Source organism: Aedes albopictus, chromosome 3 (assembly GCF_035046485.1).
Source record: "Aedes albopictus strain Foshan chromosome 3, AalbF5, whole genome shotgun sequence".
NCBI classification, from domain to species: domain Eukaryota; kingdom Metazoa; phylum Arthropoda; class Insecta; order Diptera; family Culicidae; genus Aedes; species Aedes albopictus.
The window spans coordinates 294,253,584-294,278,769 of record NC_085138.1 but is presented as its reverse complement, the minus strand read 5'-3'; the positions used below and the strand labels follow the sequence as shown (position 1 = coordinate 294,278,769).

Here is a 25,186-nt window from a genome sequence, read left to right as displayed (position 1 = left end):
CACCACGAAAAATGAAGATAATAGAAGAAAACGCGAACGATACTCTCGGAAAGCGACCCGGCAACGAAATAAGGACTATGATTGGAAACTCGGTATCTGGAACGTCAGGACCTTAAATTGACCAGGAAGAGTGAGCCTTTTGGCTCGTGAATTACAGAAAATTGGTATGTGTGTGTTGCTGCTATTCATGAAGTGCGGTGGCCCAAATCTGGTGAAATCAGGGCGATGGATTCCGTCGCCAACACGTCATTCAAATATAACATCTACTACACAGCAGCAATAAGGCAGAACATGGACTCGGATTCATAGTGATCGGGAAACGGATGACGCGAGTCATGAGGTGGAAGCCGATCAACGAGCGGATCTGCGTATTGAGAATTCGATGCAAATTATTCAACTACAGCCTGATCAATGTCTATGCGCCGACCAACGACAAAACCGATGACATGAAGGATGCGTTTTACGAATGCCTTGACAAGACCTATAAAGAATGCCCAAAACATGGCGTTAAGATTGTTATCGGTGACGTCAAGGTTGGAAGAGAGAACTTTTTCCGTCCAATCATCGGTACGGAGAGCCTTCACTCCGTCACAAACGACAACGGCCTGAGATTAGTTAACTTTGCTGCTGCCAAGGAGATGGCCATTAGTAGCACCTATGTACTTTGCACGCAAGAATATCCACAAGCACACCTAGAGATACCCAAATTGCGAAGTTTGCAACCAAATTGACCATGTGCTGGTAGATGTCCGACACTTCTCGGACGTCATTGATGTTAAAACTTTTAGGAGTCCCAACATCGACTCAGATCACTACCTCGTAGTTAAGCTGCTAGTACACAGGGTCAAATATTTGTCCAAAAAGAAACCAATGCTCAAACATCTTGTTTGACTCGATCAAATTTTCATTAGTGTCAAACTGATGTTGTTTCTTGAGTTCTTTCCTTGTCAAATATTTGACCCTGTGTACTACTGGCCTTAGTAAGATTCGAGGAGCTCGGTTATCAACCGTGTCGGACTCTAATAACCGGCGATTGATGCGTTTCAATATCCAACGCTTCTGCAGACGGTACGGTAGCTGACTATTACCAGAAGCTGGACGAGCGGATAAGTGAAGTTAACGAGAGCGATAATCTCAACACTCTGTGGGAGTCTATCCACGGAGCGATGAGTACGGCAGCGCGGGAGGTGATAGGTACTGCTCAAAGACGACCGAGGAACGGATTGTCAATGGCGTGCGGAGAAAAATAGAGGCTTCCTTCGTCATGTACAATGACCGTGAAGGAAATTTACTGACAGATAAAACAATGGTGGCTGCCAGGTAGAGAGAAGTTGTTGAACGATGGAATAGAAGAGCGACAGACAGAATTCAAATCGACTACGACGGACAAGCTGTGGAACCTCCAACGCTAGACGAGGTCAAGACAGCCATTAGACGGCTGAAGAACAATAAGGCTGCTGGCAAGGACGAACTCCCGGTCGAGCATCTCAAGCACGGTAATGAGCAGCTGTATCAACTCTCACACCGTACTTTATATTGAATATATGGGAAGAGGGTCCAACAGGGTATCGTAACTAATGAGCCTGGATAAAACGAGAAACGTATTGTATTGGATTTATTTTACGAAACGTCAAAATTGGAACAGTCAATTTTATGCCATCCCGAGCAGGAGACCTGTCAAAGCAACAAGGATTCGCCACTTACTCGACACTCGAGGTATACAAATTGTATACCTATTACAGGTAGGGTCTGGGACCATTTAGGCAGGAGCACCTATTTTGGGCACTTGCTGCTATAAGTCAGTCAATTTTGAACCGATTGACTTGATTTTTTAGACACGATCAGATACGCACAGTATCTAGCCATGTACAAAAATTCTAGCCAATCGGTTTGAAATTGACTGAGTTATAGCAGCAAGTGCCCAAAATAGGTGTTCCTGCCCAAATGGTCCCAGACCCTATACCTCGATTTAGTAGACATTTCAATTTTTGAAATGTCTTAAAATCGAATTTTACATAAAATCGGAACAAAATTTTTATTTTATTTTTATTTAAATTTAATATTAAAATGTACCAAACCATATAAAAACTGCATGAAAATTGAGTTTTCGATAAAAGGCTCGGAGTTTTTGCATATATTAGTAATTCTCGCTAAATAACGAATAAACCACTATCTCACTATTTTGGTACGAACAAAATCTTCCTCCAAAACTATGTACACTGAACGGCGGCTTGCGGTGAAAATTACTATTCCGAGGGTCAATTTAAATGCACAACGCCACTAAATTTGTGCAGACTGAGTTTCGTTTTAATTCAACAGAATTATGTTTTCAATTTTACCATGGACTCGATTTTCAATTAAAAAAAGTTTCTGTTGGCAACCGGATTCGAACCAAGAACCTTGACATTACCAGGCTCGCACGCTACCACTAGGCTATCGAACCGGTTGATGTGAGAAGAAACAAAAGGCACACAAGAAGCGTTGGTGGGTCGATGATCATGTTTTGCCATGGTAAATTTAAAAACATTGTTATGCTTGTCATTACTGCAAGCCGCCTTTCAGTGTGAAGCCAATATTTTGAGCAATGGGCATATGCAATAACGATTCTATAACATTCCCCAGAAAACCATTCCCCAGAAAACCAATCCCCAGAATTCCATTCCCCAGAATGTACCATTCCCCAGAAAACCATTTCCCAGAAACCCATTCCCCAGAATGTACCATTCCCCAGAAATCCATTCCCCAGAATGTACCATTCCCCTGAATTCCATTCCCCAGAATGTACCATTCCCCAGAAAAAAATAAAACTATTGCTTTAATTCTGAATGGTTTATATTAATAGCTAAAAATCAAATATTTATTCGTAAAAAATCACCGCAAGAAACATCCTGCCAAAAATTCTTATTTGAAGTGCTGGAATCCGGTCATTAGTATAGCCAATATGCAATGGAAATATTAAACAAAAACATTTAAAACCAAGTACCTTGACAAACAAACGTTTCATATATGCAACATTTCTGCAAATCCAGGATATAATAGCAATGGTTGGTTTAATGAACGTTGAATTTTGGAAATGGATTTACTAGCTTAGAAGTATACTTGTAAGCTTAGGGTTTCTTGTTATTTCTTCAGTTTTTTGAATCCGTTGATAGTATCATCAAAGAAAAATTGTAAAATCTTCTTCTGTTTTCACCTTGCAGCTATCTAATTTTTGTACATGTAAGGTTAATCCTGTTTCATTTTAGACTGACTAAGATACTGCCTGTAAAACTGCACAGAAGTTAAACCATAGCTCCAAAATCAGTTTCATACAATTTCTTTTTTTTATCTATCTATACTTTTTGTTTAATTTATTATTTTCTGGATAGCTTTAATGACTTCCCTGAAAACCGAACTTCATAAATGCCTGGTAAATTGTAGATTTTCTGTGCAAAACAGATTCCTCTTCATTTTAGTGAAAAATTTCCCAGTACCGGTATTTTACCGGTACTACCGGTACTGTAAGCCTCAGTACTGGAATACCGGTACTCACCAAAAGTGGTCGGTACTGCGACCCCTAGCTGTAATGCCCATAATTTCCCGAAAAGTGCAATTCGAAAGAACAGCCTATGCAAAAAAGAAGGGAAAATTTTTGATAAACATATAAGCAGTTGTAATGCCAACAATTCTTATAACGACTCAAACATTTTTTTTAACGAAGAAGGAAACGTAACACTCTGATAATTGCCATCGTACATCGATTTAACGGTTTATTTGAAAATTTGAGAGTTGACCAACTGCCAATTCGCGGCGCTCGCATAGTTTTTGTTTGAGTTTGACGTTTGCTCACTACTGCCACCTAGTTGATGATTGGCCAAATTCAGTCCTTTTAGAATTAAGCGAACCTATTTCCGAGACTAAAATTTAAATCGAAAAATGTTCGAAGTGTTACGTCTGTGGTGACATTGTTTTCCTTGCGGCATTCAAAAACCCAACACTGTTCCTTTTTTTTACAAGCTTTTTTTAGAATTTAGGCAATTGGTACAATTATTGGAATTATAACTGCTTTCATTTTCAACATAGACTTTTCCTTCTTTGCTGCATAGGCTGTTCTTTCGAATTGCACTTTTCAGGGAATTATATCGGCATCACAACTGCTTATTTTTTCAACATAGATTTTCCCTTCTTTTCTACATAGGCTGTTCTTTCGAGTTACAATGTTTAGGCTAGTTACAATCGGCACCACAAGCACAGGTGTTTAGAAATTTGAAAAAAATATATAATAAATATAACAGCAATTTAACACCGGTGGTTGTAATAATGCCCATAATTTCCTGAAAAGTGCAATTCGAAAGAACAGCCTATGTAGAAAAGAAGGGAGAATCTATGTTGAAAATGTAAGCAGTTATAATTTAAAAAAAATACTAATTGCCTTAATTTTAAGAAGAATATTGTTTAAAAAGAAGGAACATTGTTGGGTTTTTGAATGCCAAAAGGAAAACAATGATACTTTTTCCCTTCTTCATTAAACATATTTAGAATTGTTGGCATTAAAACTGCTTATATGTTCACTTTTTCTCTTCCATTCCATAGTATTGGAATAATGATGAAAGCCCTTCTCATACCGCATGAATGAAGAGCCTTTGAAGCGAATAATTAGGAATAGCCATTGGGATGGATCCCTCCAACCGTTTGCAAAGAAAAACGTGGTCAGTTGAGTCTTTAGTATCTTGTACACTGAACAACATCAGAAGAATATGCGTTTTCTCTGAAAATTTCGCACATCACTTTTAAAACGTTATTCATCGTAAAACAAGTGCTGCACAATTTTCACAAATCTGTCAAAAACAAAACATTTTATAGCAACGCAACTAACAGTTTGTGAACTTTCAAGATAGGTTTAAAGATCAACATGCAACTGTATACAATGGTAATTAAACGTTTGAACCATTGTAGAATATTTTTATGGATTTGTATGTATGTATACATTTTTACCCTAATTTGTTACATATACCGTACAAGACATAGATATTTGCTCGTAATAACACTATAATGTTAAAATCCTTGCCTATAATACTTATGACACACATGTGATACAAGAATCACTGTACAATTGCGCTTGAAATGAGTGCCATACTGAAAATTCTCTCAGTTCAAGTCAGTCTTGTTAGAATTTTCTTGACACTGCGAACCGTTGTACAGGAATTATACTCGTATCACTTGTCTGTCCGGGGTATAACATATCATTATGATCAAAATTTTACTGTTTGTGTATCGAATTGAACTTTTTAACAGAGTATATTAAGCTTTTCTGGGGAATGGTACATTCTGGGGAATGGATTTCTGGGGAATGGATTTCTGGGAAATGGTACATTCTGGGGAATGGTACATTCTGGGAAATGGTTTTCTGGGGAATGGAATTCTGGGGATTGGTATTCTGGGGAATGTTATAGAATCGCAATAACGTTATTTGCATTAATGTCCAAAAAAATTGAAATTGAATTTGAACCGGGGTAACTTTGGAAATTCTTCCGAGGATTTCGCCAAAAAATCCTACAGCAACTTCCAATTTCTATATCCAATTCCAATTCTATATCTCTGCATGATTTGTTGTAGAAATTCTTCCAGAGATTTCTTCAGAAAATATTTCAGAGATTTACCTTTTTCGATTTTTTTTTATTTCCTTTAAGCATTCTCTCAAACGATCCCTTAAGAATTTATTTCAGTCCTTTCTACGGGGTTTGCTTTAGAAATTGCTCCAGGGACTCTTTAAAAAATGTGGGATCCATTCAAGAATTTGCTGCAGGGGTTCCTGTAGAAAATACCCTGGGGGTTCCTTCAGAAAGTCTCCCATGGTTTTTATTATGAATTCCAATTTTTCTAAATTATAACTTTATTACAAATTCTACAAAAATATCTCCAGATTTTCCTCCAGAGCTTTCTTTACATTACTTACTTTGAAAAAAAAAACTTCTACAGATTTTTCGATAATTCTTTCATGGACTTTTGCTGACATCCATCCTTGGATTCGTTTGAAAAATCTTTCTCGAGTTCCTGAAAAAAACTTTGGAAACTGCTCATAAGTTTACTTCAAAAATTCATCTAGGAAATTCGAAAGAAATTCGGTCAGAATTTTTTCACAAAATCTTCTAGGAATTCCTCTAGACTTTAAAATGTCATTTAGAAATTTCTCCAAGAACTCCTTAAGAAAGTCTTGCTTGGATAGCTTTCAAATATATTGCATGGGTTTGAAAAATCTTTCATAGAATGTTCCAGAAATTCATCTAGGAATTTCAACGGATTGCTTTAATAGAGATTTTGAAAACCTTCCATGAAGTTTTTTAGAATATGATTCACGGATACATTGAGAATCAGAAACTCAAAACTTCTTCAAAATTTTCTTAGAAGCATTCTGAAGAACTGTTTCCAAGGATTGCTTTAGGAATTCTATCAGAGATTATTAAGGAAATCTCAAAATTTATTCACACCCCTTTAGATATTGCTTCAAGACATTTCTTTTCCGGAAATTGCTCCAAGGATTTCTTAAGAAAGTCATAGGAAATCCTCCAAGGCTTACTTCTGAATTTTTTCTACAGTTGTTGCAGAATTCTACAGAGGATTGGAATGAATAGGTTGACACAGAAATTTCATTAGAAACTCCGTCGGTTTTTCCTCTATATATTCTATCATTCCTCCAGGATTTCCTCCAAGCGTACATCTAATAATTCTTTTGTGTTTTTCAAGGAATCGTTCAACATTACTAGAATTCCTTCAACAATTTCAGCAAGGATTTCTTCAAAAGTTTTTCTATGGATTCTTTTAGAAGTTGTTCCAGCAGTTCATTCAAGAGTTGTTCAAGCGGTTCCTTTAAAGATTTCTCTAGGAATTCATCCTTTTGGGAATGTACACGTGAAGGGACGGTGAAGTTGGGGAACCTTGGCTAACTAGGTCTGATTCTACCATGACAGCACTAGAAATAATTTATGAGAACCCCTGCATTATGAGTCATCATAATACAAACTGCAAATTTTAAACAGATTGAATGTTTTAAAAAATACCATTAAAAAAATGTACATAAAATCGAGGTAAAATGTACATAAAATCGAAGTACATAAAATCGAGGGTCAATATAATCGAGGGTCCACTAAATCGAGGTATACCTGTATCAGGTCAAGGAAAAATGTTCTATAGTAAAATTATGGTTAAGTATAGGCATATTTATTTAGTGGAACGGATCTGGTGTGATGGTTAAAGAACATAACTGTGGCGAGATGGACCGTGACCGGTCTTAGCCAGTCGTCTGACGACACCACGAACAAAAAAAAGAACATAACTAGTTCGCCGAGGACCTGGGTCGAATCGTACTCCCAAATCGTCCACAAAATGTGAGTTCTTGCTTCGGATGGTAAGTAAATCGTGGGTCCCGAGAAAATAACAGTTACTAGCTAGTTACTAGCCTCGGACTAAAAATCTCGTTAATATAGAGGAAATAATTATTGAGAAGCTATGCTGTTATTATCTGTAAACATTAGAATAGAACACAGAATTGCAAAGCTCAACTATTGCAAACAATATCAAAAACTATAAACTTACCTAAACAATCCTCTATTATTGGCAACTCTGCGCCCCAACCAAGGCTGCCATTTCACTGCTGTTCTTGTTATTATTGGTTTCTTGGTGCTGCTGATGACGAGATGGAACCGAGCCCCGAAGCAGCCAAGCTCCGAAGACTGTGTAGACGTAGAGCAAAAAATCTCACTTTTCCAAACGCAGTTTTTCCACTCGAATCGGCACTTTCCGGTTTCGCAAACTAGCACAAAAGACGTCCCTGGTGGGCGCAAATCGTTTTTTACCACTTTCGGTCACTGATTTCCACTTTCACCAGCACTTTTCCACGTTTGGAAAATCCACTTCAACACCTCCGACACCATCACCGTTCAAACATCACTCAACAATAATTTGCTGCCTTCTCGTTCGTCGTTTTTCACCACACACTCGCGTTTCACACTCACACGTCTGCCTCTGCACCGCACACTGATGTGCTGCGTGTTGGTTGCGTGTCGTGGGCTTCTTGCGTTCATTCCTTTCGAGAAATCGACTGCAAGTTCAATGGATCGTTCACATATTGCGTACTACAAAATATGACATCCCCCTTTTTTTCTGACCACTTTTTGTATGATATTCTTTTGGAAATTGTATGTAAATATTACATTATGTAGCACGGTGTAGCACCCCCTCTGACACTGGAACACAATTTATGAACAGCCCCATTTGATTCTCCCACACAAGCAACTCGCTTGTGGCAAAAGAAGACATCTCACTCACACGGGCTACCGAACGCTCAAAGAAACGAGCACAACAAACGGGTTTGACATCCGAATGAAATGGTGTTTGTGAGATCCACCTACAAACATCGTGAAGCAAGGATGCCATCGCATCCAAATCCAAACGGATTGGGTTCAGCAACTGAGGTCGAAATTCAACTAGTCGCACGATTATTGAATTTCGCTCGAGAGTCAAAGAATCAAATTCATTGCAGCGTTCGATTCAACAGAATGAAATACCGTGCGGTACCCATATTCTGAACGGTTAAGGGAATCTCACAACAAACACTAAAATAAATGGAAGTTCTCGTTGCTAGAGATAATGCTTCACATTACCACATTCACATTAAATGTATAAAATAAATTAAATCTCATAATAACTTCCAGTCTCTGATCTAGACATATTTTTGTTTGTGGACTACGTGTTCCTAATTATGGACACCATAAGAAGCCGTGGTCCTAATTCTGAACACATAGTGTTACTTACTATGTACAAACACATTCTCTACGTTCGCAGTTCATTCAAAAACGATATGTTTTGTAACGATTGGATAATAGAGGGGCTTAATAAAATTAACACCTCAACTCTCGATTCAATATATGCTTCATAAAAGGAAAATCTATTTTGCGTTAGCCGACTGTTCAGAATATGGAGCTGTCTATAATATGGTGCTCGCACGGTACATCTAAGAAATAATTTAGAGAAATCCTGGAACGAAATCCCGGGAATTTTTCCCGGAATCCCGGCAGGAGCTTTATAAAAAATTACAATTTTCGATTCATTATCGGGTGGACATTTAGATTATGGAATACATTACCTCATGAGTTCACAGCCTCTGTAGTCCCACACAATTTCGAAAGAAATATTGAGTTAAATTAACCCTAAAAGGGATACCTGGGGTCCATTGGACCCCAGGCGCCTTTCAAAGCTCGTCTTTGATGGAACACACTCAGCGATGTGACGAAACTGAGGCCATGAAGGTATCCCGTTTAGGGTTAAAGAGGGTGAAAATCTTTGATAAAACTCCACCTGGACATAATTCTAGACGAACATTTTAAAAGGGCCTATCAGCTTTGCATAAACAAACATGTTTTTGTCTCTGTAGGGCCCATCTGCATCCACCCACGCACATCAACACCCTTATAAGAAAGAGTGTTCTTCAAGCTATCTGTTAAGGGTGTTGATGTGCGTGGGTGGATGCAGATGGGCCCTACAGAGACAAAAACATGTTTGTTTACAAAAAGCAGATAGGCCCTTTTCAAATGTTCATCTAGAATTGAATTATTCAATTTTGAAAAACTTTTATTTATTTTAGAATTTAATACGTTAATATGCTGCCAGTATGTTTTTTTTTCATATTTTTTTGAATTTTATTTTGATACCTACAATAAATTTCATTAAGGTGTTTTAAAATCACTTTTTGACGGCTGGGCAACTGCTTGTCAGCTCCACATAGTACAAAATCCGACGAGGGGTGATTTATCACATCGCTGCCACACAAACTTCAAATCGAATTTTGAAGACATTCCAGGGCATCAAAACTCATAAACATTTGGATTTCGGCTTAGTTTGGCGTGCAAATTCAAAATATGTATGACAGGGAATAAGGAATTAATTCAGTAACAAATTTTGAAAACGATGTATACTCAATGGTGTAGCATTGATTATACGTCGTTTTCAAAATTTGTTACTGAATTATCTCAACACCGCTAAAGAAGCCAATTTGAGCGAACAATGACTGATTCGACTTCGCCGTCGTGTACCCTTTGAAAAGACGTTTCGCCTTCGCGTTTCGGAGAAGACGTGCTGACATCGCTGTCATCAGCTTGGAACTAAAGTGTCTCGAGTATTTCATCCAGGCTCGTTACTTGGAACGCATTCAGTTTGTTTATTTACAAAATAGTCAACTCAATCGTTGAGCACTGTGATTTACATAACTATTTATATTAAAATAATTACAAAAGAAACTAATTTGGAATAGTACGCACTTTTGGTGCAGCGTTTGAACATGGCCAATCCTCCGACGCGAAGCCTTATGAAGATATTGTTCAACAATTTCATCAATTCGTTCAAACCCCGTCAACTGAAGGGCAACTTAATGGGAGAAGATTACCTTGGAAATAAATACTACGAGATACCGGCAAATCCGTCACTAGGGCAGCGGCGGCCCCAACGATGGTTCGAACCAACCGAAAAGGAGGCCTACAATCAGGAAGTTACAGCGGAATGGGAAGCTTGGCTGCGCGGAAGAAGGTAAGCTTTTGCAATGGGTTTTGACCGACCGGTTTTGATTGATCGCAGCGCAGTTTCCTCCGGTTTGCCCGAACGTGTAAGGATCGCAGATCTTCTTGAACCGCGTGCAGCCAGCGTGTTCGCGGCCGCCCACGAATGCTACCTGGTTTCCTGCTGAATATTGTTTTCGCTATACTTTCTGTCGACATTCACACTGCAATCTGCATGTCCAGCCCACTGAAGTCTGTCGTATTTTATATGTTTCACAATATTCACGTATCTTTGTAGGTACACTTGTTATAACACGTGATTCATGCGTCTGCGCCACAATCCATTTTCTTGTTTCCCACCGAGAATTGCCCGCACCAATTTGCGCTCAAAAACTCCGAAAGCTTTTCGGTCTACCTCCTTCGACGTCCACGCCTCGTGATCGTAGAGAAGAGCCGGAAGAATCAGCGTATTAGAGCGAATCTCGTTTGCGTTTACAAGTTACGGGACCGAAGCTACGAATCCGTAGACCCAATTTACATCTGCAATACGCCTTTTTACTTCACGGGAAACGTCATTGTCACATGTCACAAATGTTCTTCAACAACTTCAAACACATCCCCATCCATCACTACCTCAGCACAAACACCACTAGGCCTATCTCTGTCTCTACTCGCTATCATGTACTTCGTCTTGGTAGAGTTAATCGTCCTCGCTGTCTCTCTTCAGAGGAGCATAAGCTTCCTTCGCTGCCCTATGATCTATGTCCAGAAACATGTGCGACCGTGTGATGATACTTACCTTACCGATCAGGCTAAGGCCGGGGTGGCCTCTGCTGTACATGGTAGCCGTCTCCATTCCACTCGCGTCATGGCTGTTTGTCTCCAGTTCCGCACTCTGCGTAGGGTCCGCAGATCGTCCTCCACTTGGTTGACCCACCTAGCTCGCTGCGCACCACGTCTTCTTGTACCGGTCGGATGACTCTCAAGAACAAGTTTAGTCGGGATGCTATCCGACATCCTGATGACGTGACCCGCCCACCGTAGCCTCCCGATGTTCACGGTATGAACGATGGTTGGATCTTTCAGCAGTAGCTGGTGCAGCTCCTGGTTCATTCGCCTTCTCCAAGTCCCGTCTTCCATCTGCACTCCGCCGTAGATGGTACGCAACACCTTCCGTTCGAAAGCTCCAAGGGCGTGTTGGTCCTCTGCGCGTAGGGTCCATGTTTCGTGCCCATCGAGGACGACCGATCTAATCAGCGTTTTGTAGATAGTTAATTTCGTGTTACGGCGAACTTTATTCGATCGTAGAGTTCTGCGGAGTCCAAAGTAAGCACGATAAGCTGCCACAATGCGCCTCTGAATTTCTCTGCTGGTGTCGTTATCGGCTCTGCCATAATTGTTTTGTCTGTCAGCAACTGTTCGTCTCAGTCATTACACATGGTGGGCACTGACGCAGTCTTGTGCCGCGCACCATTGACAGTTGCATAAAATCTCCGCATATCGTTCCTGTCCATACTTTCCTGAGCTTCAATAATCACACTTTCTTCGTCATTCGACTTCTGGCGACATTATTTTCCTTCGTCACTTGTTTCCACATGAGAGTTAAAAAAGACGCGGACACCGTCTTCAGCCAGAGGCTGTACAGACTGAATTAAACTTAACACTAGACAAGGGACACACGGAGCATGCACCAGTGGATACGGAGAAGAAACTATTCTCACGAAAAGTTTCATCGTCCGGAGCGGGAATCGAACCCTCACCCCATAGCATGGTGCGATTAGAAGCTTGGTGACCCTAACCGCACGGCTACGAGGCTCCACTTTGACACTCCAGGAGTTGACACTCCTCGTCGAACCAACCATTATGTTGGCGTCGTTGAGCGGTGTTGTTGAATAGGGCACTGCATTGTTTTGATTTTGTATGGGATTTTGACGTTTCTTGGCCTTGTTGTTTACAAAATTTCTGTAAGAGTGAAAGAGAAGGAGGGAGTTCCATGCAGTGCCCTATACATCTTTTCTATTTTTACAATAATTGTATTGTCGCACTTATCTTTTATTAGAGTCCGGCGGCGGTCGTACGCTCGCGAGGCATACCTTCGCAGTGACACTCGCAAAGCAAAACAATAAGAAATGTGTTCCCGCCCAAAACAAAAGCATGTGGGTTTCGCAAAATGACAGATGTTTTTGATTGTATTTGTGATGAACGGCAAGAGTGGCTCAGTGAGATAAGTGTGCTTGTTGCCAAGTCCCATATAATGGGATGGAATTCTATTGGAATCTGGTGACGCTGTTATGGTTAGTTGCGCTTATATCAGAAGCCGAATGCAGATAATCGAAAAATTCTGATTTTTCTCGAGAGGCATAATATTGAGTACAAAAATAAGATCGAATTTATTTAACACGAATGAAAATGTGTAGGTACTACGAAATTTAACCCTAATACTGATTTGCTTATAATGACAAATCATGGTTTCAATTTCAATATAGTTACCTACCGAAACATGTTAAAAGGGGATTCACTGAACAGCGTAAACCATTGCGTTAAAGCGTGGGTATTATGATTCCTTGCCTAATTTGATGCTTTTTGAGCAACACTTTGTTGCCGTAAACAGCATCAAATTAAGCAATCATAATAATCACGCTTTTTGTACCAACTCATTGTAGAAACGGAGAAATTCGCATCGTGTATAATTTCTCTGACTTTCCAACAGCCAACAACCTGTAATTGGTACTCTCACTAATGTCAATATTTTGGTACTCATTCCAGAAAGGAACCGCCAACCGAGCAGGAACTTCTGCGTAACCTCGCCATCATGAAGATGAAGGAACGGAACGCAGCCGAATTGGAAGCCAAATACAGCAAACCGAAAGACGTGGCAGAACTACCGAAGAATCCCACCGGAATGGGATCGTTTCCACAGTACGACGAGTACGAAATCATGCCGGGGAAGAAGAAGCATGAAAAGTAGAATAATAATAAAACTTAGATGGATTTCGGATGAAACGGAACTCCTGGTGATGTCAGTTTTAAAATTATAGCGTAATTTATTTGTTACTGAAGAGAAGCGTAATTGTGTATATACAATTATATTAGTAGGGATAATAAATTGCTTTCTTGTTTGAAAATCATAATCGTTTCAATGTTGATCCTTTTGTTGTCCTTAGGTGTAAATTTCGCAGGGTTGTATTCGTGTCTTGCTCTTTTCATGCTCTCGCAACACGTAGGTAAATAGATGAAACGTAAAATAGATCATACACTTTATTCTTAATCCTGACTGGCGCTTTAGGGCGATAGCTAAGTTTGCTCGAAACATTTCATACGAGACGCTTCACATTCGGGGATTCAGTTTTGGATCAGAGTGTGGTCACGCTCTTTGTCAATTTGCATTGGGCGTTTCTCTAACCAGACAGATCACCATGATCAAAGAGCGCTTGGTCGTACGATTCGGCCTTGACCAGACGGCCACCGAAATAGCGACCATGGAGTGCTTCACGGGCTTTATCTGCCTCGGTGGCCTGAGAGAACTCAACAAAGATCTTAACGATCACATCCGTATTGTCGTCCTCGGCGTAATCGCCTTCGGACTGGCGCTCCTTGTAGATAATGACCCGCTCCACAATACCGTACTTACCACACTCGTCCTGAATCTCATCCTGTAGCGTTTCGTCGACATCCTCTGGCCCAACCATGTTGCGCAGGATTACAACCTTACTCTCGCGAGGCCGCATGAGCCTTTGCATAACCAGGTGACGTGCGCTTTGCCCCTTGATGGACATTGTTTCCTGCTGTTGCAACGTTTGCGGTTCTCCTTCTTCAAGAAGTTTCTTCTGCAACTCTTCCTGCTGTTTTTCTTGAGCTTTTTTGAAAACTTCTTCCGCCGTTGCATTAGGATTGGCAGCAGCAGCTGCTGCCGCGGCCGCAGCGGCAGCGGCTGCAGCAGCAACCGCAGCCGGATTCGCTGCGCTTAATACTGATTGCAAGGGCTTGGCCGCACTAGCCAGAACCGGATTGACCAGCAAAGATGGTGCCAAACTGGCAACATTCGCAACTGGTGGTACGAGCAATCCGGGCTGCGTAATAACAGCCGCTTGTCCGGCGGCCGCGAGCTGAGCCTGTGCGACCAAGTTGGCATTGGCAGCCGTCGTCATGGTTTGTGTGATGGGCAACGTTCCGAGGCCAACCTTAAGAGTTGGCGTTGCTGCCGATAGGCCTAGCACGGCGTTTGTTGCAACGGCGTCCATAGCTTGGATTTTAGCTGTGGCAGCAGCTGCAGCGACTGCCGCCGCTGTTGGCATTGCCGAGTTAGCTGCCGGGCCCATCAACGCATTTGGTGGTGTAATGGAACGACCAACCCTGTTGAAAAAGGAAAAGAATCGATATATTAATAAATGTGTGGTAACTATTATGTCAACGATAAGAACTTGTAGACTTCAATGGACCTCCAATAAATAAGGGTTAGACTTACCTTAAAAGTTGTCCACCCAGATCGAAGAGGTTCATGCTGGCAATGGCTTCGATTGCCGACTGATTGGTCTGATATTCGATGAATGCGTATCCCTTATGGGTATGAGCTGCACTACCCTGGGACATCTTACACGTAACGATAGGTCCGAATGCCTCAAACACGCTCTTGATGTCCTCTTCCGTCAAATCCGGGTGAATGGATGCAATGTAGATACGATTGTAGTTCTTCGCTTCCTCTTGGATTTCGTCGATCACTTGCTGAGCCTGTGGCATGTTGCTTGGGCGACCGACTTTAATGTTACGCCCTCCCAACATTGCCCCATTCATTTGTTCCAATGCAAGCTGAGCCCCTTCCGGAATTTCATATTCTACAAAAGCGAATCCTTTGTGCTTCTGGGTAATCGGATCCCAGGACATGTTGATCGACTTTATTGGACCGAACGGAAGAAAAGCAGCACGAATTGTATCTTCCTTCAACTCGAACGAGATGCTTCCAACGTACACTCTGGAAAGGGTTAAAATTGTGTAATAACAATCGAAATCTAACTCTACAGCATTTGAAAGTTTATGAACGACATCAGATCTTATCAGCAAATGAAAAGTCATTCATAAACGGAATTCGTCTAACATTTTAAGCTAGGACTCAACGGTTATGTCCATGATTTAATACAATGTTTACATCATCGTCAAAACTTCAAATACCGTGCACCCCGTTAATCTAAAGTTGTTCATATACTTTTTAATAAAATACAGATTAACACAGGTTCACAGCGTATTGATTGATAATTCAATACTAACCTGCACATAAGAGCCAACGCCTGTTGACGTTGAACCTGGGTGCGCTGACTGGCCAGCTGTTGCTGCTGGTGGGCGAGCGTTTGCTTCATCAGGACCATCTTGATGCTTTGCTCCATAGCGTACTTTTTGGCACGGGTGACCAACTCATGCTGCTCGGTGGTCAAACGTGGCAAGGCTCCACCCAGGATACCCAGCAGAGCGGATCTTGTTCCCGGTCCAAAGACAACGTCTCCCGATTGGCGAAGATCGTACACCGGTTGGGTTATGTACGGCTGTACTTTCGTATCTGCATTGGGAAGAGATAGTACGATTAGGCTATTGCTTAAAACATTCGGGGCGCTGACTGGAAGAGAGAAAAAGTTTGAATTGTATAAAGGCAAAACTACCCATTTTCGCCTAGGCTCATATTTCGTTCTCATATGAAAAATGTATTATTGCAAAGACGAAACCCGGAGCCCGGCGATTACAAGTAATGTTACCATATGCTTACACACTTTCAAGCAGTTAAAAATCGTTTTACTGCATGCCGCTGTTCCAGGTTTACGTGGAAAGATGCATTGAATGTTTAGACAAATAAATGGTCTTCTATACCACACTACCAAGAAAACTATTCCCATTCCTTAAAACACCATTCCCCTCGAAAACTTTGAGAGAAGATGTTTGTATAGATTTTATATGAAAAAGGAAATGGTTTTCTGTTCAATTGTTTTTAACTGAATTTTACAGAACTTTGGAGTTATCCATTTTACAAAAGAAATTTGTAATAGTTTTTTTTTAGAATGTGAGTATAAAGATTGTGCTACTTTTCCCCGAATGTCGTATTCCGAACGCCATATCCCCGAATGACCCGTTTCCCTGAAAGTCAGTTCACCGAATGAGCCTTTTCCCCGAAAAGTACGTTTTTGATCGAAACGATCACTTACCACAAAATGTTCGTGATTATGGAGACTAGGTTGTTCAAAAAGTTAACCGGCCATAATTTGACAATTCGTTTGGGTTTTTAGTTCTAGAAAGAAGGACAGCAATGGAAAGAAGGGGTCACAATACCTATTCATTAGTGTCTGAAGAGGTCTGAGGAGCAATAAAATTTGAAAGAACCGCCTATAAAATAAAGAATGGTGTGATTCGGGAATATGAGGCATACGGGGAAAACAGCATTCGGAGAACCTGCGTTCGGGGAAACAACATTTAAGGAACCGACATTCGGGGAAAAGTAGCACAACCTATTGTAACTTTATTGGGTGAACCCAAATGTCAAGTTTTTGATTCATAAGGCTGATAGAAATTGAATTTTGATTTTTGTGCGAAACGTACCAGACACCAAGAAACTATTGATTAACAACTATTTTTCATTGATTTACAGAAAAAAAAGCCGTTTTGCAATAACATTTGCTCAAGCACTTTTTCAGAAAAGTCGTTCCAAGTCGTGGGAAGAAAAATGGCCTTTTTGTTAAAACATCTTCAAAGAAGACTATAGTTGTCTAAACATTCAATTTTCGTTTGTAGACGCCTTATACATGTTTCCTCGTAAATCTTGATACTGGACCATTTTACACTCGTTTGATTCTTAGCGAAAATTTAAATCCCTTTTTTCGCTGTTTCGTACTAAAATCGAAATTATTAAATTAATAATCGCAAGATTTATACCACCATGTTACACTGCCGTTATCGGTTTTTATAAAGACATCTATCTATCTATAATTTCCTGGCCGTGTAGCTGCCGGCTTAGAATAGCACTACGGACCACCTGTTCCGGGGGTAAAAGTCCACCAAACAGGTAACCCCAATCCAAGGTGTCAGGCGACCCGTGCTGAGGGATGAATGGTTGAGGGGGTTTAAAAGATGCTCAATCTTTAACGGAGCCCGTAGCGTGGGTAGATCACCTTTTTGGGTTGCGTTGCGGTGATAGATCTACCAAACCGAAATCTAGTGTCGTCCTATTTTTCAATTTTGGAATATGTGTTCTGTCAATTCAAGGAATTATAGTATTTAGTCCTTACTGCTGATGTTTTGGTGACTTCCAGTTTTTGAATAAAACTGAGTTTACCAACTTAACTTTGCATATAGTTAAAAACCTCACCATCTGAGGCTAAACTCAATGCAAAGGAAATCAAATTGGGTTAGGGATCCAACTAACTCTTCGAAGACTGGAAAGTGCTGGTACGCAAGGAACATACTAGAATCCTTATTACTGAACACATGTTGGAATGATATTGCTGCTAATGTTAAAACCCGGGTCCTAAACTTCCTACTGGGGAGAATTTAGCAGTGAAACAAGGATGATGCTAGGTTTCCAATGCATGGCCAATATCAGTACTCTTGTTTTGTTTTCCAAGAAAACAAAACAAAAACTGTATCAAAATCGATACTTTATTACCCCTCAATGGCAATTGAGTAATGCGACATGCACTACACTAAGGATACGGGTAATGTCACAATGAATGGGTGACAAAACGTCGAATGCCAAAACGTCGAATGCCAGAACGTCGAATGCCAAAACGTCGAAAGGACAAAACGTCGAAAGGACAAAACGTCGAAGGGACAAAACGTCGAAAGGACAAAACGTCGAAAAGTGTGTATGTGTTCACAGTTCAGCGTGGATTTTTTTTGCAAATTTTGTGTGAATTTAAATCGATCCTGTTGGTAGCCTGAGAGGGGTGGTGATACGGTAGATCCACCAAGATGGCAGGATGACGAACTGATTGATGGGGACACACGAACATTGTCTCGTTATCTGGGGTCACTGCCCGAACGCTGAAGGTCAGTGACTCATTTTGCGCTCTATAATGCTTCAGTTAAAACCACTAGCTGAGTAAAGATTATTGCGAGGATACTTAGCATTGTTGTACTAGTACCATATTCTGTGAATACCGGATGAATTACGGAGAAGGACAGCTAGTCAAAACCCCGCTATTTCAAGTAGAACTCCGGTTTTGATTGAGGAAGACATTCCCTCCCACCTCTTACGTTGGGATGGAAAGTACCGGCAAGTCGTGCTGTAAACCAAACCAGACGCCCTTGAAGGAACAATGCACCCGATGATCGCCATCGCCACCCTAAGGTGCCAGAGATCCGGCAGACGATAGCTAGAGGCTACCATCGAAGCTACCCTGAAGGATGCTGTGACGTAATGTTGAAAATTTGTGGAAGGAAACTTGTTACAGTGTGCCACTCGCAGTGTTGCATTTGAACGCGATCAATTTGCGTTGAAGTTCAAAAGCGGTGATCAACGCTGCGATCAAACATATTTGAACATTGTTCAGTTCAAAATTTGATCAAGAACTGCACCCGCAAAAACATGGCACCCTGGTACCTGGTAAACTTAAATGGTCATTTGTTTGCCATTTTTTTCACAAATATCTTGGGTTGATTCGATTCAGAAAGTCACCCTCTATTGAGAGGGGGAACTAGTTTGGTCACAGTGGATTACCGGAAAATCCGGATTTCGGTGCAGAATCTTAATGCCCGATGCCAAAATGTCCCATTTCATTATGGCGCATATATTCGCGCAACAACGCATGCATGCAGATGCGTCACCAAGTCCTAGGGCAGCACCTTGGTCAGGACGCACATAAGATTTGATGACACATCCAAGCTTAGTTCCTTTTTGGCTCGCGTTTAGTTCAAATGCAACACTGGGTGCCAGTAGAAGGGGCCTCAAAGAAGTAAGAGAAGAAAAGCCGGGAAAGTTCGGGAATAAATAATTTTACACTTAACGTGACGTGATGTGAGTTTTTTTATATACGACAGTGTGAATATTCCCTACCCACGAAGAACTGGTCAAGGAACATGCCGACCCTGAGGTGTTGTTTCAGGGAGCATCAGGAAGGCTTCCCACTGAACTAGTTGGCAGATGCAAGTGAAAGAATGAGTATCCTTTAAAAGAATAAAGAACTCACTATTTGCTTAGATTACTCGTTTTCGACGTTTTGTCCCTTTCGACGTTTTGGCATTCGACCTTTTGGCATTCGACGTTTTGGCATTCGACGTTTTGTCTTTCGACGTTTTGTACCTAAGCCGTCACAATAGATCTAAAAACTGATCGCAGTGACAAACCCGAACAGGAATAAAAAAAAAAACTATAATTTCCATCCAATATAGTTATTTTAGCAGCACTGATAAGAATATGATTTGTTCAGTAAAATTGGCTGGTATGTTTTACTTCTTTCTGTCGTTGGGTTTCTATTCATAGAGAAAACCAAATTTCATGAGTTTTCCGCTAGTAAATAAGATTTGAAATTTTAAAATAAATTATTTTCATCTTTATACTTGTAGACTAAGGTTGGGCAAAAGATCGACCCTAGTCAAAAATTCATATTTTTTTTCGAATATCGTGATGTGATTCCACCATCCATGAACTAAAATTTCGCTGAACAAAGTAACGCCAAATGTCTTTTCAATTCTGAGTTACAACACTGGGGCAAAAGCTCGAATCTAGTGTTTGTGTAGTTTTGCTAACCGTAGCACTCTATTTTGACACTTTGGTAATAGTAATACCTGAAACCAATTAATATTTGATGTTGGAACTTGAATTCACTTGAAAGTTCTATCTGGATTTGTTCAAATCAACATGTTTTTTTCAACTTTGATCGAATTTTCTCACTAATTCCATAATTTTTAGAGATAATATGTACATTTTGCAGAATTTTACCAAACATTTTCACATGACGCGAACTTTTGCCCCACTATGTGTAAAATATGATTTCCATTTTTTTTTTGCAAAAAGTTATACATGCTAAAGCATCTTCAAAATATACCTAGTTAGGGGCTGTCCATTAATTATGTAAGGGAATTTTAGCGATTTTTTGACACCCCCTCCCGCCTTGTAAGATTTTGTGTATGAGAACCTAATAATTCGAAATATTGATCAATTTTCATAATTTTTGAGTGAAAGACTCTTTTCAAAAAGGCTTCGAACATCCTTGACACCGAAAAGAAATAATTGGAATTGAGCTCAAAAGCTTCAAAAGAAACTCTTGCTCCACTCGAACTTTTGTTCCACTTTACTCTACAGGGAATAGACAAAATGATCGGGACAGGCAAAATTTTCACTTTCCAAAAAATGTTCAATTAGCTGTAACTTTTCGAAAAGTGCATCAAATATTTTCAAATTTTTACTGTAAGTTCCTCAACTAGTTGTGTATCAGTGGACAAAATTTGGAAAAGATCGGACAATTCTTCACGAAGTTATAACGATTTTTGAAAAAGGTAAAATTATCCGATAGTCAACTTTGAGCTGTTATATCTCCGGATTCAATGAACCGAATGCAATGAAATTTTGTCCATTTATGACTTATATAATGAGCTATGAAAAACCATTGCCTTTACTTAATATTCTTAACACGGAAGAAAGTTATAACGATTAGATTATTTTTCTAAAAATACACCAAATTATCCAAAACATCAACATCGTTTCAAAATTCAAGATGCAAATTATAGTTCATTTAGTTTCCCTCTAATTGACTTATATATAAATGCGTTTTGAAGGAAAGTAACAACATAGCCGCCAATAAATTGAAAAAGTAATGGGATGCATATTAAAAATAGACCAATTTACTAAAAAATCGTGAAAAAAAATAAAATCGCTATAACTTTTTCGCTTGTTCAAAATTTTAAGTTAAGTGAAATGTTTTCCAGAGTTCATTATATAAGTCATGAATGGTCAAAGTTTCATTGCAATCGGTTCATTGACTCCGGAGCAGTACTGAAAATTTCATTTCGTCATATCTAAATTCAACCACCTACAGCTCATTTTAGAAGCTGAACCTGAGAATATGGTATATGAAAAACTTGTGTGGCTAAACCAGTTCTGCAAGAAAGTCACGGAAAAACCGCTATTTTTCGAAAATTTAAGGTAAATGTCACGGACTACCTTTAAAAAATGCTAAATGTTATTCACCGTGAATATCATTTGCGTTTTTCGAAGGTAGTCCGTGACATTTACCTCAAATATTCGAAAAATTGCGGTTTTTCCGTGACTTTCTTGCAGAACTGGTCTAGCCGCACAAGTTTTTCATATACCATATTCTCAGGCTTAGCTTCTAAAATTAGCTGTAGGTGATTGAATTTAGATATGACGAAATGAATTTCTCAGCACTGCTCCGGAGACATCCAGCTCATGGATTGCATCACACGCAATAAGTGAATACGTCAAATGAAAGCTTATTTATCGTAGAATCGACCAACTGAATAATATTCCGCATTATTTGTAATAAAATTATCAATTTAAGTGATTCTTACTTGGTGAATGTTATCTTAAGTTGAACCATTTGTAATCTAAAGTTGAACTAGTAAACGGGGGTGAGCCTCTAGTGTTGGCCTGTAGACTGCGCTAGTGGTTGCTTTGTTTACTCTTGGGGGATGAAAAATTCCAAATTTAGTTTCCAAATTCCTAAAGAATTTCGAACATTCTTAGTTGAGATTTCACTGCCTAATGAAAAATAGGTATGAGAATTAGCAGATTCATGAGATTTTTAATTATTTAGTATGGAATTGGCTGTTTTGTGAGTTGCTCGAGCTGCTGCCGCCAGTAGTTCAAATTAAGATTAAAATTTGTTCAAATTATGATTACGATGGTTCAAATTAAGATTAAAATCATTGTTGATGAAAAATCGAATATTTCAATGAAATTCGGTGCAAATAAAAACTTTTTACCATTCAACAGAAAGCTTATACCCGTGGCTTTCGTGTACATACGATTTTGCCGTAGTAAATTATTTCCATGTGGGAGAAAAAATTCACTTAAAATTTGCACTGCTTCAGAAAGCCGCAATTTGGTTCAAATTTTGATTACCTACCCTATACGAGTGGGGGCAGTATAGCTGATATTGAATTTCACCAAATATTAGTTCAAAGAATATGAAAATTCTGTTCATTATTTTATTCGATTTGCGGTTTCAAAATTCTTCTCAAGTATGCTTGAAATACTGCACATATAACATCGTTTTAGACAAGAACATTCAATTTTGAGAGCAGTTTTAAGAGACTCTCTATTAATCTTCAGAAACATCTTCTTGTATAAGTAACTAGAGTAACTCGTCTCAAGTAAAAACAGGGTATTTCAATACCTTTCAGAACAAAAATGTAGACGGCATTGTTTTGTTTTCGCATTATTTTCGAAGTTATGCGATAAAAGTTGTCATTTTCTACGGAACGCCACCACATTCTACATCGACATTTAACTCTTTTGTTGTTCGCATATTTTATTTTTCACAATACTACAGTTAACAGTAAATCCATCACATGTTTTATTTTGTTGTTGGAGTTTTTTTTACAGTTTCTAAATTACCGAGTGAGATCCATATTAAAGATGGCTCCATATTTGGAACAGTTACGAATCACACAGAGTTTTTACACCTGAACTGTGTAGTTACACTATTGTAATCTAAAGTAAGATTGTGAATTTATCAACCAATGGCATTTTCCTGACATCCCATTCACATATATGCCATATACCTTGGATACATCTATTATTATGTACTGATAGACATAGTATCGAACTTCCACTGTTATTGACAAACAGCTATCTTCGGTATCCTATATTCTTACTCATATTATCGTGTGCCAGCTGTTAGTGCTCGCTCAAAAAAATCATGCATCTGCTCAGGATTCGTCACTATCGCCACTGAAGATAATCATCTGCTGACACTGCAAATACATGACTGGGTCAACATGGTCGTCGTTTTTTTTTTACAATTTTGAACCTCTTTAGCGTCCTAAACAACTGACCAATATATAATATATGCGCGATGGGTTGCGTCTCCACACTCCGCATTGCGAACAATGAAATTAGCATATCAATATTAGGAAATATTTTTAAAACATTGATTGCTTATCTAACAGACAAACATTATTCCATGATATAGAATTAAATTTTGCCAAACTCTTATGTTAAATGTCTGCACATCCGTCGAGGACTAAATATGATACAGGGGATAGACAAAATGATCGGGACAGGCAAAATTTTCACTTTTCAAAAAATGTTCAACTAGCTGTAACTTTTCGAAAAATGCATCAATTATTCTCATATTTTCACTGTAAGTTGATCAACTAGTTGTGTATTAGTGGACAAAATTTGGAAAAGATCGGGCTATTCGGCACGAAGTTATAAAGATTCTAGAAAAAGGTATAATTATCCGATAGCCAACTTTGAGCTGTTATATCTCCGGATTCAATGAACCGAATGCAATGAAATTTTGACTGTTTATGACTTATATAATGAGCTTTGAAAAACTTTTGACACAACTTAGAATTCTTAACACGGAAGAAAATTATTACGATTAGTTTGTTTTTCTAATAAAACATCAAATTTTCTAAAACTTTAACATTGTTTCAAAATTCAAGATGCTAATTATAGTTCATTTAAATTCCCTCTAGTTGTCTTGAATACAAATATGTTTTGAAGGAAAGTTACAACATAGTCTTCAATTAATAGAAAAAGTATTGGGATGCATATTAAAAATAGACCAATTTACTAAAAAATCATAAAATAAATAAAATCACTATAACTTTTTCTCTTATTAATAATTTAAAGTTGTGTCGAAAGTTTTTCAGAGCTCATTATATAAGTCATAAATGGTCAGAATTTCATTGCATTCGGTTCATTGAATCCGAAGATATAACAGCTCAAAGTTGGCTATCGGATAATTATAACTTTTTCTAGAATTTTTATAACTTCGTGTAGAATAGCCTGATCTTTTCCAAATTTTGTCCACTGATACACAACTAATTGATCAACTTACAGTGAAAATTTGAGAATAATTGATGCATTTTTCGAAAAGTTACAGCTAGTTGAACATTTTTTGAAAAGTGAAAATTTTGCCCGTCCCGATCATTTTGTCTATCCCCTGTACTTCATCGCGTTCTTCCCTGGATCTTTAGAATTCTTTGAGAACGACTATAGGTAATTAAGATTTTTTTGGTCAAAATCAAAGATGAAAATCGAAACAAGCTTAGCTTCCTTAGCATAAGCTTTTGAAAGCACAATTAATTAATTATATTCTTTTCACTTAATTAGCTTATGCCGTCAATTTCTTGTAATTACAAACTTTTATTTATAATACCGTTTAAGGCGAAACTGGAAGCATTTTCTCATTTTTTCGGTTTTTGATTTTTTATTAAATAACGAAGCAATATTTTCAAAATCGGTTTTCGTGCACATGTATAGTGTAGATCAAGGTATTTTCTGATATTTTTTTTAGGTGGAAAATGTTTTCCATTTTTGCAGAAACCATTTTTTCGTGAAATTTTGTTCAAAAATGGTTTCTGCAAAAACGAAAAACATTTTCCACTACAAAAAAAAATCAGAAGATACCTTGATCCATACTCTACATGTGCACGAAAACCGATTTTGAAAATATTGCTTCGTTATTTAATAAAAAATCAAAAACCAAAAAGTG

At 39.0% G+C, this 25,186-nt stretch overlaps 3 protein-coding genes across 12 annotated transcripts in view; 1 reads left to right on the top strand and 2 right to left on the bottom strand.

The window, feature by feature from the left end:
* LOC109418688 (serine/threonine-protein kinase 10) overlaps nucleotides 1–7,961 on the bottom strand; it is a 225,836-nt gene extending 217,875 nt beyond the window's left edge. For 3 of the 6 annotated variants that reach the window (XM_062861343.1, XM_062861340.1, XM_062861342.1), the window contains exon 1: nucleotides 7,573–7,960. The gene's annotated coding sequence lies outside the window, so the exon portion shown is untranslated. Of the gene's footprint in view, nucleotides 1–7,572 lie in introns of all 6 variants that reach the window. The other 3 variants (XM_062861336.1, XM_062861339.1, XM_062861344.1) reach the window with 2 other exon arrangements.
* Nucleotides 7,962–10,155: 2,194 nt separating this feature from the next.
* On the top strand, nucleotides 10,156–13,657 carry LOC109418691 (NADH dehydrogenase [ubiquinone] 1 alpha subcomplex assembly factor 2). The gene is made up of 2 exons (XM_019692911.3): nucleotides 10,156–10,557; nucleotides 13,293–13,657. The coding sequence occupies exons 1-2, from the start codon at nucleotides 10,313–10,315 to the stop codon at nucleotides 13,492–13,494; spliced, it is 447 nt and encodes a 148-aa protein (XP_019548456.3). The 5' UTR covers nucleotides 10,156–10,312; the 3' UTR covers nucleotides 13,495–13,657.
* The window catches only part of LOC109412921 (poly(U)-binding-splicing factor half pint), a 25,959-nt gene continuing 14,319 nt past the window's right edge, over nucleotides 13,547–25,186 (bottom strand). For all 5 annotated transcript variants that reach the window (XM_019686568.3, XM_062861334.1, XM_062861335.1 and 2 more), the window contains 3 exons: nucleotides 15,789–16,074; nucleotides 14,992–15,495; nucleotides 13,547–14,879 (listed from right to left, as the gene is read on the bottom strand). In XM_019686568.3, the coding sequence (XP_019542113.1) occupies nucleotides 13,925–14,879; nucleotides 14,992–15,495; nucleotides 15,789–16,074 (1,745 nt within the window). In that variant the 3' untranslated portion in view covers nucleotides 13,547–13,924. The remainder of the gene's footprint in view (nucleotides 14,880–14,991; nucleotides 15,496–15,788; nucleotides 16,075–25,186) is intronic.